This window comes from Carassius auratus, unplaced genomic scaffold (assembly GCF_003368295.1).
Source record: "Carassius auratus strain Wakin unplaced genomic scaffold, ASM336829v1 scaf_tig00036640, whole genome shotgun sequence".
Taxonomy (NCBI): Eukaryota; Metazoa; Chordata; class Actinopteri; order Cypriniformes; family Cyprinidae; genus Carassius; species Carassius auratus.
This window is the reverse complement of record NW_020526323.1, coordinates 77,804-93,335: the sequence shown is the minus strand read 5'-3', so window position 1 is coordinate 93,335 and position 15,532 is coordinate 77,804. Positions and strand designations below refer to the sequence as shown.

General features: G+C 34.5%; 1 protein-coding gene and 1 pseudogene across 1 annotated transcript; both read right to left on the bottom strand.

Moving 5' to 3' along the window:
- Window positions 1–168: 168 nt before the first annotated feature.
- On the bottom strand, window positions 169–6,809 carry LOC113082663 (CMRF35-like molecule 1; annotated as a pseudogene).
- Window positions 6,810–8,566: 1,757 nt separating this feature from the next.
- On the bottom strand, window positions 8,567–15,485 carry LOC113082662 (CMRF35-like molecule 5). Its single transcript, XM_026254206.1, has 8 exons — window positions 15,440–15,485; window positions 14,950–15,102; window positions 13,471–13,782; window positions 13,349–13,397; window positions 10,819–10,845; window positions 9,007–9,053; window positions 8,828–8,890; window positions 8,567–8,624 (listed from the first exon to the last, which is right to left on the bottom strand). The coding sequence occupies exons 1-7, from the start codon at window positions 15,483–15,485 to the stop codon at window positions 8,871–8,873; spliced, it is 654 nt and encodes a 217-aa protein (XP_026109991.1). The 3' UTR covers window positions 8,567–8,624; window positions 8,828–8,870.
- Between the last annotated feature and the right edge of the window lie 47 nt (window positions 15,486–15,532).

The window sequence follows — 15,532 nt, the reverse complement described above, 5'->3', positions numbered from 1 at the left end:
CAAGCAGACACAGAACATGTCTTGTGTCATGATTTTTTCATTGCAACTAATGTGCAATGAAAAGCAAGAATAAAAAGTCAACTGCATGAGTGTATTCAGTGTCTGTGTCTGTGAATTTAAGCAACCCCACCCACCCCTTCTGTTGTTCAGAGGTTTCCTGTGTTCTTCTCACTGTTGCTGATGGTGTGGAGCCACAGAGCTGTATATCGTTCCATCTGCTGGAGGCTTCTGGAAGAGTGAGATCATTTCAAATTAAATGCCAGCAGAATAAACACATGATTTAAAATGCAAATATTTCTGTGAAACTTACTGCTTCACTCCCAGGAACATGATCAATAGTACTGTAGGTGGTTATGCTTCTGTTGGCATCCTGTGGAGAAAGAGATTGTTTAATGATATATTCATGTCTAATATTTCATTAATTTACTGGTATGTCTGGTCTACTTACATTTGGGTTTTCATCATTTATAGTGCTGTATATCACAGGGTTTTCAGGTTTAGAGTAGATCTGCATTTCACACAAAATAAAAATCAATAAAAATTAAGAAATCAATAAATGAATCAAAAGAAAAAGAATAAGAAAAAATAAAATGCATTATTATTATTATTATTATTATTATTATTATTATTATTATTATTATTATTATTATTATTAGTATTGGTTTGTTATGTTTTGTTTAGTTTTTATTTAGGCATTTGCTTCAATGTTGGTCATACATCTCTAGGTCAGTCCCAGCTTTTGCTAGCCCCTGTGTTAACCAGAAGAGGGAGACAAAGCGAGTCTTGTTTATTTTTTTATCATTTTGGTCTTAAAAATATACTATTTCTTCCAAAGCAAATACCTTCAGATCTCTGAACAAATAGTTTCTTGACAGATGTCAGATTGATTGATCGATTAAACTTTATTGTCCTCAAGGGCAATTCTTTGTGTAGACAGCAGTATACACATACACATACATATAACAACACAACACACAAATTACAATAAATCATTTAAAAACTTAATTGCAGCAGGTATAAATGAATTTCTGTATCTATTTGATTTACACAAGGGTAGTTTAAATCTCTGTCCTTAATTGAAGATCAACACACAATGGATGAGTGACATCAGAAAGGACTAACTGGCCCTTCCTAGTCGTCCTATGCTCATGAATTTGTGTGATAGTCCTTAATTCGATCTCCACTATCTTACTGCACATTATAACTATGCTTGACAACTTTCCTATCCTTAACATTAAGATTACCATACCAACAAATAATAGAAAAACTTAAAACCGCTTCAATAAAACAAGTATAAAACATTTTCATGAAAGAAACATCCATGTTGAAAGATCGAAGTTTCCTTAGAAAATACAGACGCTGAAGAGCTTTTCCTCTAATAATATCAGTGTTTGCATCAAATTGTAATTTATCATCAAGTACAGTCCCTAAATATTTGTACTGGGTAACCACTTCTACCTGATGTCCCTTTACGACAGAAGGCAACACAGGTACAGAGCTCTTCTTACGGAAATCAATGAACATCTCTTTCGTTTCCGAAGCATTAATATTTAAAAATGAAGCGTCACACCATTGAATAAAATGATCTGTCACTGGACCAGAATCTGATTCAAACTCATTAAGAAGAGACACAATCACGGAGTCATCCGCAAATTTAAATGTGTCTCCAATTAAACATACTACGACAATCGTCAGTATATAAAGAAAACAAAAGAGGGGACAAAACGCAACCCTGTGGGGCACCTGTGGAAGACAATAATACATTCGACAACACTCCATTGACACGTACTCTTTGGGATCTATTGGTTAAAAAATCCACCAACCAACGCACAATGTTTAAATCGAAATGAAAATTATCTCTCAATTTCTTTGCCAAGATAAAAGGCTGAACACAACAGAAGAAAAATCAATGAATAGCAAACGTACATGATTCTTTTTTCCTTCCAAATGTCTTAAAATCATATTGAGTAGGGTACAAGCAGCGTCATCAACTCCTCTACCAGATCTATATGCAAACTGCAAAGGGTCAAGTGCTGACTGTGTTGAGGCTAAAATCTCCTTCCTTATTTTTTCAAAAGATTTCATAACCAAAGAGGTTAATGCAAAAGGCCTATAATCTTTAAGAGAAGGAGAATTTCTTTTTTTCGCAATTGGCACCACAATGGCATCTTTCCATAGACGAGGGACTTTAGAAAGTTTTAATGATTCATTAAAAATAAATGAATAAATCCCTGAAAGCTGCTCTGCACAATTCCTCAACAGCCTACCCCCAATATGATCAGGGCCTGGACTTTTCCCAACCTTAACCTGACCAAAACAACTACGTACATCAGCCTTATTAATTTGAAATTCTCTTTCATTTAAGGTAACTGTACATGTGTTGACACGTGTGTGTATGAGTAAGCACATTATATAATTTGCACAATAACTAAATGCATTAAATTTATTGTCAGTGAAATTGTCATACACTTCATAACTTTTAAACATTATTTCATAATGTGGGCCATCACATGTAAATTCAGCACCATAGTAATTTAACTTGAAGTTATTAATACTGTACAAATAGTGTTGGCAGAAATGTATTTATTACAAAATGTTACTGTTATTACTGGTGAAAGTTTTTGTAGCCATAGAAGGTGTTTGTAGTTTCTTCATATTTAGTTTTTTTTTTAACTACAAATTTGTATAGTTTATTAATATTTATTTAAAAACCCATATAACTATGGTAATGAGGACTGATTTTACTTCTTATGACCACCATAAATCTAGTCAGCTAAACTCTGGATTCTAAACTTCTTTCTTTTTAGATGTTTAGTTCTGATGAATTTTAACTGAAGTTAAATTTTAATTAAAAAAGGGCCTGATTAAATATAAATATCAGTCTTTATTATTTACAAATAATGAAGTTCTTAAAGAAAGATTCGCCCAAATATTAAAACTGTCATAATTGACTCAACATCATGTCTTTCCAAACCTGTATGGATTTCTTTCTTCTGTGAAACATAAGAGGAATTCAAGAAATGCTTGTCAAGGGTTACCAAAAATGATTTGGAAGCATTCTACAAAATCTTCTTTTGTTTTCAACAGAACAAAAGTCGTTTGGAAATGCATGAGGATGAGGAAATTATGACAGAATTTATTATCAGTAACCTTCCAGCAGTCTATAGCTCAAAATCAATTCTTTACTGTCAAGTGTGTTTATGTGTGACAAAAATGCATTGTTAAGTTTGTTGTATTTGTCGTTAATTCAGTAATATCTATCAATATTCATGAATTTAGTAATATCTTACAGTATTCATTTCTGTCCTGGTTTTTAATATTTTCTTAACAAATGAAACAAGTTTGGAAACATATAGAGCTAATGTCATTTTGTGGCTTATTTCCTGTTTACGATATGTGAGTTCAGGAAGAAATGTGTAAAAATGTGCATGCAAATGTGAAATTTGCCTTGCTGACAAAAGGACAGCTGCCATGATGTGCTTCTGATTTGCATATTCAATAGCATAACTGACTATTTTTATATTCTAAGCAGTCAATCAAAACATACAATAAAATTAAATATTGTAAAAACATCTAAACATATTGACCAGTACAAATAAACAAAATCATTTTGGTGGCATTGGCAAATTTACTGACACAATAACTAGATTTTGAAGCGTAAATTAAATATGGGCGAGTTATGGACAAATAATGTTAAAAGCTCTAAAATCCAATGAAACAGTTCAGAAAATGGTCAAAGCAACTGAGATAAACTATAAAAATACACTGATATTGATGGTAAATGACACAAATGTTTTAATAACTACATTCTCCTAAATTTAAGGACTTACTATGTCAGTGGTTGGGCTGCTGTTCATCTCTCTGATGTCTTGGTGTTGGTCTTGCTCTTGCTCTTCAAGAAGAAACAATAATGTGACATTATCAGAATCAATATGCTGTATATAGAATCTGTGCTGCTGAAATCAAAGATAAAATGGCATGGAATTACTTTAATTTTCAAACAATTAAAACTGGAGGTCAAACTGACTGGGTCTTCTCCATCTCCAGATGAAAACACTGATCAGAATCAATAACAGCAGAAGAGCAGCTGAAACTGGAAGCCACACAGTCAGGAGTTTGTTATCTCTGTGAGAAATAAAGAAACATTTTAAAATCTTTTCATTTAAAGAGCTCCAAAAAAGATGTGGCACTAATTCAACTGCATAAAAGGAACCAGAAAATAAGACAAATCTGAAATAAACACCAAGTTAATTCAACTTTGTTAATGTATTTCAGCCTAACATTCATCGAATATTCATTTATTTTATTTTAAGAATACAGATGTACTGAAAAAACTTATATTAGAAATGTTTGAATACTGACGTATCTTTGTCTTTGTCTGGTTCTTCCTTAGTTACAAAAAGCTGAACAGGAACCTGCAGATCTCCTACAGAGCAGAAGTACCAGCCAGAATCAGTCCGTCTCAGTCCAGTCATCAGCACAGTGAAGGATCTTCTCCCATCATCATCTCTGATCTGCACTGATGAATTCTGGGATGTGTCAGTCCTCCCCACTGTGTAACATCTCTGATCTTTATATCTGCACCACTGTTTGACTTTATTCTGATATCCAGAACTGTAGAGACACTGAACACTGATATTACCACCTTCATGTTCAGAGACACTGCTGTTCACCACAGACACATCAGGAGCTGAACATACACACACACACACACAAACACAACATTTATTTGTGATTATTAAATACATGTATAAGGTCAGAGAATTTGACATTATAATTTGATTAAAACAATTACAAAATGTCTTACCAGACTGAATCTTGAGATAAGGCTCATATATTGTTTTTATCGGTGGTTGTTCTCCAGTCTCCACAACACAATAATATTCTCCACTGTGTTTGTTCTGCAGGTTTCTCATAGTCACAGTAAAGAGACTCTGATCAGGATGATCAATTACTGATAGATTCTGCTCTGTTGTGTTTGTGTATGTGTATGTTTGATCAATCTCTGAGAACCAGGATTTCTTCTGCTGTGTGTATTTCTTGTCGTAATAACATGGGATGGTGACAGATCCTCCAGTCTGAACAGTTAATACAACGGTCAGACCAACCATCATAGCTTTCAACACCTAAACAAGGTGGTATGTCCACAAGGTGGTATGTCCACACACAAACCAGTATGTCCAGGATTAACAATAAATCACTTTAAGTAACAAACACAGCACAACATTTAATTCTCACCTAAAACACTTGACTGAAATGTAGAATATGTTTGTCATCATGTATGCAGCCATTGTATAAGGTTCTCTTTTTGTATATGAGTTATATGTGAATGAATGTGGTTGTACTAACTCATGTACTTCCCTTTTCCTTTCATATGGTCTATTAACATATTACTAATGTACTGCACTCTGTTTAAGAGCTGAGGATAGACTCTAGATCAAGGGGTGGAGCCAGGGGAGACCAAGCTTGGCCCCACCACATCCACAACTGCAGTTTTTGTCTCTTTTTTTCTTGGTAAGAAGTGCATTTATTAAGACGACCACATTAAACTGGACACTTTTCAGATGCGCACTTCAACATCACCTCAGCACCAGGAGCAAGTCAAATGAGCACGGAAAAGGTACAGGAGCCAAATTAGCTTCAGTAGAACAACAGTGAACTGTGTCTGATGAGATGTTGTACGTCAGTAAAACAAACTTTCCTGTACTGTCAGGTGTACTGTGCAAAGGGCGCACGCTCTTCAGAGGCACACACTCTAAAGACGATTAAAGTTGCAAACTGTGCATGCATATGCTATATATGCATCACATTAAATAACAAAAATTACTTGACCTAATTCACAAATATCTAAACTAAATTAAATTAGAAATTATTTGTATGCAGTTGTGTTTTAGGTATATTAAAACTGTCTTGTACTTTACAGTGAAACAAATATTTATATTGAATTAATGAATATTTCTGTGCCACCCCAGACTGGTTTCTAGCCCCTCTGTGGCCATCCCCGTGAAATCATCCTTGATCCTCCAGTGACCTGTGGACCACTTTTTTGCAGAGATTAGCTCAACCCTAATCAAACAAATCTAATCAAGTCTTTAGCATTACTAGGAAGTTTCAGACAGGTGATTTTGGAGCTAAACCCAGACCTCAAGGGCCAGAGTTGAAAAAACCCTGCTCTAGATTTCAAGCAACGTTATGTTCTGGTCACTGTCAGAAGTTTTGATGCTTCTGAATTTAAATGATCTGTTTTATCTGTACTTGTTCATCAATGGGATAAATTAACCTTTAACTGAAATTACACTTTGAATCAACCAAATGATCCTCTGTTTCCACGTGCTGGTGACACATGCTGGTAAAAACGGTCTAATCACAACCAAAACTCAATCCAAACATTCATAACAACCAGTTTCAAATGATTTACTGAAAGTGTTATTAATTATACTCTTTACTACTCTTAGGGTCATGGAAAGCATGGGAAACAACAGGAAATAAGTGTGCAAGACTGCCCCAGGTGTTGTATATTTTATTTTGGCAAAGATGAGTGTGAATTTTGTACAACTTTTTAAACTTTTTTTTATCACTTATTTAGAAGCAAGCCAAATACTAAATTGTGTCATCTGTTACATAGGAACTATAGTGACCAGACATTCAGAAGTTTATTTTTGAACTGCAAAGTACTACTGTGCTAGAGTAAATTAATTAATATTAATATTAATTCATTAATATTTCATATTAGTTAATAAACATTAGGCTGAGTAAATCAGAAAAATACCTTCACAGTTATCCACAGCAGCAATGATCACGAGCATCATACTGAAAAGTCACAATCTTCCCAGGGCAATTGATCAGGCATATGACAACACCTGCTGATCGACTGGAGACATATATATGACTAAACAAAACAGTCGCTCCACATTGCATTTTCTAAAAAGCATCATCTTCTTCAATGAAGTAAGTCCCTTATAGAAAAACACATAGGTTACTTAGAGTTTACTGATCTTACTAGCAGTGAGCACATTTTTGGAAATACATCCTGGAAGCCTTGCACATAACCTAGTTACAAATGCTGCGCTCTTCACGATACACATTCTGATCCTGAAACAATCCCACACTTGTTTTTTAGGAGTTCTGAAATAATGAATGTAATTGTTTTTATTTGGGATCAGGATCAAATAAGTTGGATGATTTGTTAACCCAGCTAACTCTCAGTGGACAGAATCATCTTCATAAATACAAGTCACTGATTCGTAGGCTTTTCTGTATTGATTTAAAGTTTCTATGACTCTGTTTGCTAATTGTTTAAGAAAGATGCTAAGTATGATAGACTATAGCCTTCTGTGATATAACATATGTATGCCATTGTGTGTGTGTGGGGGGGGGGGGGGGCATGTTTTTGTGACATATCAGGACACTTTGTATAATGACATGGGTATGACTCAGGTATTACAAGGAGAGGGTGACTTATGAGGACATAACCCATGCCCCATTTTTCAAAACACTTATAAATCATACAGAATGAGTTTTTTTTTTTGTTTTTTTTTTGAGAAAGTAAAAATGCACAAAGTTTCCTGTGAGGGTTAGGGTTAGGTGTAGGGTTGGTGAAGGGCGATAGAATATACAGTTTCTACATTATAAAAACCATTACGCCAATGGGATGTCCCCACTTTTCAGAAAAACAAACGTGTGTGTGTGTGTGTGTGTGTGTGTGTGTGTGTGTGTTTAAAAAAAAAACATAAATTAACTGATTTAACCTACACACAATTATACGACATTACAGACAACCATTGCTGGTTACTATGGCAAATAATTAAATGAATTATTGTGCAAAAGTGTAAAGAAATGCTGATTGTGGAACTTCAGGATGTTCAGGTGTGAGAAATCCTTTTCAAAACTAAAGCTAAAATGTTAGAAAATGTGTGGAAATGTCACTGAGATATTAAATAGCCCACTGACAATGACAATCATGCATGTGAGATGATTCTTGGACGACACAAAAGTTGGATGAACTATGTGTTTTAATAAATGTTCATAAGTATTTATTGAACAAACAAAGAAATGCATAAAAATTATATCGCTTATGTTTATGTAGAGGTACAAATGTCAAGCAGATGGCACTACACACACATAGAGAAAAGATATTAAAAAAGTGTGTAAGCATAAGCTATTTCATGCAGACATTTTTTATGTGCAGTTGAAACGAATAAAAGTACATTTGAATGTAATATTAAAAATATACTTATTTTAAAAACTATTTCATTGCAACTAACAAAACTGCATTTACAGTTACCCCCCAAATTATGAAGGCCTAATGTCGATTTAAAAGAAAGCACAAGAAGAAACGTTACAGAATATTTCAACTCTTTATAAAGGGTTGATTTGGTCATGAATTCATTCTGGAATATACCTGGAATGTAATATGCATATCTACTTCAGAAATGTACTTCAAAATTATTTAGGTACAGTAGGCGTTGAATAATTAATTTTGCTTTCACAGTATTACATATGTTAAGCACTGAACCTTCACAATTATTTACAGTTATTGACATCCACTTTCTCATAAATTCATTCAGAGTTTATTTCACAGAGCTGTAGATCACTTCAGCTTCTGGATTCACTGATGAAGAAGGCTGTGAAGAAACAAGATCAGCTCTGAGAATCTCATTTCTGCATCACAACACTTAGTGTGTCATTTCAGTGCCACAAGTGTCACATAATGGATACGCAAAAATAGTCATAATTTTTAAACTAATCTCCCTTTTGAACTACACACATACAATCCCTGTCAAAACTGCACATCACTTTAACAAAAATCTCAAGAGGAGACACTTACTGCTTGACGAAAGGTAATCGCAGAACTGTAAATCACTGAATTATCATCCACCGAGGCAGAAGACTGTGAACAAACACACATGACAATCAGCATCTCAGTAAATGTAAATGAGTTTTGGGTGAATGTGTTCTTCTCTGAAGACTTTCCTTTATTGCACGAGATATTAATAAAATACTTACTGTATTTCTGGTGCTGTTGAAATGCCCTTCTCTCAATTGTCCTCTCTCTGTCAAAGTGAGATATGAAGATTAAATCCCATTATATTTTACTCTGTTAACATATGTGGCATAGGTAAGTTCCCTCCCCTGTAATTAGAACGACAGCCTATCAGAACATGGTACTGCTGATACTGATGTGTGTGTGTGTGTGTGTGTGTGTGCGCGCACATGTGTGCATGTGTGTGCGTGCGTGTGGGGAGGGGTGGTTCTGCTTAAAGGTATGTTGTTAGCCGTTTGGCTAATGTTGCAAGACCTCTGGCATATCAATTAACCAAATTCATTTATTGTAGCTGGAATATCATCTGCTTTGCGGTGGTGTGTAAAGCTGCCATCATTCCCGGGTAGGTTTAGTTTGACTTCAGTGTTTGCGTGGAGTTTGGACTCGCTGTAACTTCCATGCTCCCATTCCAGCTGGGTTTGAGTTCATTCATCTTCAAATAAACTGAGACTTGTGCTGTGAGCAACTGTATAACTTGTCTCCTGATGACCAAAATCTGCTATGTATAGTTTCACTCTTTCTTAATGAGTAAATTTGACAAGTTAATGAATCATTGTTTTTAGCAGGACTATCTTTGGGAGCATTCTGTCCTGTTGGGGGTTGGGGCAATCACTTCCTTCATTAAACAGGATTACGACGATGTTGCTGTTTTGCTGTGTGTTTGTTTATTTGTCCTTCCCACTCTTGGCTGTAGCTGCTCCAATTAACTCCACACTGTACGTGTTGGGCTCCCATCCTAGAATTACCAGCTTTGTAGAAGCATGTTTGAGTGGTTTCTTTGGTTTTGGAGATTTGTCTGTTTCCTTTATACTGTTTGTGTATTGCTTTGTTTATTGTATTGGTTTCTTTTATTTACATGTTTCTTGCTATGTTTGATTTGGCTTATTTTGTAATTTTATAAACCCTCTGTTTGTGTATCTTTTTAAGTGACAATTGATTTTCAGCTGAATCTTGTTTATTTGTAATTTAAGAATGCCATATGTCTCCAATCAGGCTCTGGTATAACTTTGTTTGTATTTTGATTAATTGTTTTCTCTTGTGTTTTAGGTTTCTGAGCAGGGAGGCTAGTTCTAGTACCCTAGTGGTGGCGTGTGTGTGTGTGATCACTTATCTCACTGTGTGTGCGTGGGTCAAGAATAATCACTAGGGCTGGCCTACCCTGCTACAGTTAAGCCTTAGTCATTATTATTATGCATGTGTTGTACTGAGTTGTAGTTGTTTAACCCATTGAGTTATATCTTAGTCTGGTCGTTTCAAAGTGTCTTGTCTGATTATTGTGAACTTAATAAACATTTTGTATTATGATGCCCATGTCTCTGCCCTCCATGGTAACGAACCTGTGTGTCCATGTTTAGTTCCCCTTACATGAAAGGGTGGCGTAGTCAGCATTAAATTAATTCTTGTTTATTATTCATTGTGCCATTTACTCGTCTGTGGCCACGCTACACATACATTGAATCTTTCCATTCCACATAAAGATATTTCAAGTGAAAAACATGTTCTATTAATTTTTGTTCAAAAGCTTCTTCTAAGAACTGTTCACTGATAGATTATTTGTGAATCCAAAATTAGAATAATTTAATTAGAATAAAATACACAAATAGTATCAAATACTATTTATTTTATAGAGCGCTCTGGAATGCTTGATTCAGATTGGTCAGTCTAATCAGTCTGTGGTCAATGTGTTTGCAAAAAGACGATGAACTGGTTGGATGCCTCTCGAGTCCCTTATCTCTTTTATAAATATATTGTATGTCTATTTATGAGAAACTCACCCAGCTTCTTTCTCCGCCTCCAGGTTACTATGGCAACAAGAGCAACAATCAGTAACAGCATAAACATGGAAAGCAAACACGTGACCAGAACCACATCAGACCTGTAGGGATGAACATTACATTTAGTCTTTTAGCAGACTCTTATCCAAAGCGACTTACAAATGAGGACAGTGAAAGCAATCAAAATCAACAAAAGAGAAATGATCTATAAGTGCTATAACAATTCTCAGTTAGGTTAACACCGTACACAGAGGGTGGGTTTTTTAATAATCTAAAAAGAAAACCGATAGAATAAAAAAAGAATAGAGCAAGCCAGTGTTAGAGGTCTTCACACATTCACACACACACACTCACATATATATATATATATATATATATACATACAGTGTGTGTGTGTGTGTGTGTGTGTGTGTGTGTGTGTATAGTGTAAGTGTTAGAGGTCTTTACACACACACAGTTGCATAATAAATGAAAATAAAATAGAATACAAAAAGGTTAGAAAGGTAGTTAGATTTTTTTAAAGAATAGAATTAGAATAGTGAGTGTTAAAGTTAGAGGGTCAAATAAAGATGGAAGAGATGTGTTTTAAGCCGATTCTTGAAGATGGCTAAGGACTCAGCAGCTCGGATTGAGTTGGGGAGGAGGGAACATTTAATTTAAAAGACTGTAAAAGAGACTTTGTGTTTCTTTGGGATGGCACAATCAAGCGACGTTCACTTGCAGAACGCAAGCTTCTAGAGGGCACATAAGTCTGAAGTAACAAATTTAGGTAAATGGGTGCAGAGCCAGTGGCTGTAGTTTTGTAGGCAAACATCAATGCCTTGAATTTTATGCGAGCAGCTATTAGAAGCCAGTGCAAATTGATAAACAGAGGTGTGATGTGTATTTCTTTTGCCTCATTAAAAATTAATCTTGCTGCCGCGTTCTGAATTAATTGTAAAGGTTTGATAGAATTGGATGGAAGACCTGCCAAGAGAGCATTGCAATAGTCCAGCCTGGACAGAACAAGAGCTTGAACAAGGAGTTGTGCAGCATGTTCCCAAAGAAAGGGCTTGATCTTCTTGATGTTGAATAAAGCATATCTGCAGGATCGGACAGTTTTAGCAATGTGGTCTGAGAAAGTCAGCTGATCATCAATCATAACTCCAAGGCTTCTAGCTGTTTTTGAAGGAGTTATGGTTGATGTGCCTAACTTGATGGTGAAATTGTGATGAAACTATGGGTTTGCTGGAATCACAAGCAGTTCTGTCCTGGCAAGGTTGAGTTGAAGGTGATGGTCCATCATGCGGCAAGAAATGTCTGCTAGACAAGCTGAGATGCGAGCAGCTACCATCAGATCATCAGGATTGAATGAGAGGTAGAGTTGAGTGACATCAGCATAGCAGTGATGAAGAGATATATTTGTTTTTATCTTAAGAACAGCAGTTCAACCTGGTAAAACTTTGTAATTTAGAGATATCATTTTAAGAAAATGCCTTAAATATCTACTTGTTTTGCTCATCTGTGCTGCTGTGTATGTCAGTGTTAACAGTCTCTGAGACTACTGTTAGAGATCGATGGGTTTCAGCTTGACTCCCAACCCTAGGGTTGTGGGTTCGAATCTCGGGGTGGCAATAAGACGACTAAGAGTGCCTTGAGCACTCTGTGTGCACTTTGGATGGGTTAAATGCAGAGCACGAATTCTGAGTATGGGTCACCATACTTTGGCTGAACGTCATGTCACTCACTCACTTTGTCACTTACTTACCTGTTTGTCTCAGGTGTTGAATCAGATGTCATAGCTCTTGTAAATAGCAGAAATGGAGAAACAAGTTTATTAATGTCATCATTATAGCTGTTTGTTATTGAAGCCCATTTCCAAGAAAATACACTCTTTGGCAAATCAGTATTCTTACATGAAAAGTAGAAAATTTGTATGTAATTATAACTTTTTCATCTCGAAAATTGGACTTTGTCATAATTGTAACTTTTAATCACAAAGCTATGACTTATGTATGTCATAATTTCAACTTTTATTTCAAAATGTCAACTTTCCAACTCAATTTATTTTTGTCATAAATTTAAATTTTAGTTTTGTTTTAGATTTTCAGTTTTATCTCATAATGTTGACTTTTTACGTCAAATTTAGCCCTCATCTCATAATTTTGACATTTTATATCATAATCATAATTTTGATTTACCAAAAAATGATCTATTATGTGGCAGAAATGGGTTTCAATAGTATATTGCGCATCCAGAGTATTTTACATTGGCTTTTATGGTTTTTCAGATAAATTATTGATTTTTTAAATTTCATATCTTAATTAATTATTACTGTTCCTAAGAAGTCTGATAAAGGCATTCAGTCTGATAAACTCTGTGTAACGGTTCCTTACTGTTTATTATATATTTGCACCTAAACTGAACGTTTTTGCCTTTTTAATTTTTAGCATTTTTGATTTTTACTTTTGTGATGTCACATTAAAATGTTCTGGCTAGAAAAGCATTGGATGTGACTGATTTTTTAAATGCTCAAGTATGTTTCACCTACATGTCTGCCTCCGAGTCAGATGGTGCAGTTGCTGGAATAGTTGTAAATGCTTGAAAAGAAACAAAAATATGTGAGTTTTAATAAAATTAATCACTTATGGCAAGAGTGGTTTGTGATATTACCTCTTTTGGGTTCAGTGACTGTGAGTTGAACAGGAACCTGCAGATCTTCTACAGAGCAGAAGTACCAGCCAGAATCAGTCCGTCTCAGTCCAGTCATCAGCACAGTGAAGGATCTTCTCTCATCATCATCACTGATCTGCACTGATGGATTCTGGGATGTGTCAGTCCTCCCCACTGTGTAACAGCTCTGATCTTTATATCTGCACCACCGTTTGACTTTATTCTGATCTCCAGAACTGTAGAGACACTGAACACTGATATCACCACCTTCATGTCCAGAGACACTGCTGCTCGACACAGACACATCAGGAGCTGGACACAGACAGCAAAAGATTAGAGTAAGATTTTTAAATCAAATGGCTTATTGTTTTCCAGAACACATTATAAATTAGTGTACATTTTATTGAAATCATAAAGTATTTACTTTAATTCATCTGAAGACAGTATTTTTTAAATCAATTATGGAACTCTTCCCTTACGAAAATGAATCATGTGATTTTAATATATATATATATATATATATATATATATATATATATATATATATATATATATATATATATATATATATAGATATATATATAGATAGATAGATAGATAGATAGATAGATAGATAGATAGATAGATAGATATATTAAAATCACATGATTCATTTTATATATATATATATATATATATATATAGAGAGAGAGAGAGAGAGAGAGAGAGAGAGAGAGAGAGAGATAGATATTAAAATCACATGATTCATTTTCGTAAGGGAAGAGTTCCATAATTGACTAAAAAAATACTGTCTTCATATAAATTATAGTAAATACTTTATGATTTCAATAAAATGTACACTAATTTATAATGTATATATATAAAAGCATGGTTATACACAGTATAAATAGTATTTGTGGTTATAAAAATCATATAATTTAATAGGCTATGCCCCCTTCAAAAAAAATAAATAATAAATAAAAATAAATAAATAAATAATATGGTTACTACGTTTTACTAGAACAAAATCATGGTTAATTTTTGTATTATCACACTTGTAACACAAAAAACATATATAATCTTCATTCCTGAATCCGATCCAGAACGACTTTTACAAGTTGGTTATGAGTTAAAAACAGAATGGTCCAATTAATTCTTGAGCTGGTTTTTATTTTAGTGCATCAGCACACTTACCGTTTGAACGTTTCGGCACGGTGTCTGTGATCTGATTCATTCAGAGGAATTATATAATCTTAATTAATGTTTATATTAGGTCACAAAAAAAAAAAACATATTAATTAAACGCATTTTAATAAATTCTGTTCACGTCGGTTCACATTAGGCCATAGTCATTGCCCTGTCACGTTGTCCTTTTTTTTTTCAGCTACAGAAAAAAATATCTATCACATATAATCCAACAACTACCTTTTATATAATTTATAGAATTACCTAGCAACATTATTTATTACAATAATTTGGAATTTGGAAAAATATTCTTACCTGACTGCACCTTCAGATTCAAATAATACCCGTCATCTGGAGAGCCACCGATCTCAACAGCACACCAGTAATATCCAGAGTCTGAGGTCTTCAGATTCTTCCACTGCACTGTAAAAATACTCTGGGCTGGATAATCAGTGAGGGAATATTCTCCTGGCTTATTTGTATATGCCAATATTTCACATGAAATCCAATATGTCCCCTTACACCAGTATTTACGGTTTTCTTTATGTTTTTTATCATATAGACAGGGAATATTTACAGGTGATCCAGATTTCACTCCGACATTCAGTGCATGTATTATAGCTTCATCTGTGAACAAGATTTAATGTAAATGAAAGCATCCATAATCTGCACATAAACGAAACGTAAGAATTAAAAGCTCAAATAAGTTCAACTTAAACAATTTTCAAAATGCAAGTTTAACATAACATCATGCAATAGTTTAATAACACTAAAAGGAGAATTGTATGCGTTTTAAGTGTTTTACCTGAGATGTGAAGCAAAATCCCAGAGAGAATCAGCGGGTAAATCATGTCTATAGCAGAGTGCATGTGCATGAGAGCAGCTGGTCACTTCTTGC

Bases quoted from the DNA above. Each gene is read 5' to 3' on its own strand.
- LOC113082662 (XM_026254206.1), bottom strand. From the start codon at position 15,485: ATGATTTACCCGCTGATTCTCTCTGGGATTTTGCTTCACATCTCAG. The intron at 9,054-10,818 runs GTGAGTTTCTCA...TCACTTTGACAG, and splicing joins GAGGCGGAGAAAGAAGCTGG to AGAGAGGACAATTGAGAGAA. The intron at 8,891-9,006 runs GTAAGTATTTTA...GTTTGTTCACAG, and splicing joins TCAACAGCACCAGAAATACA to TCTTCTGCCTCGGTGGATGA.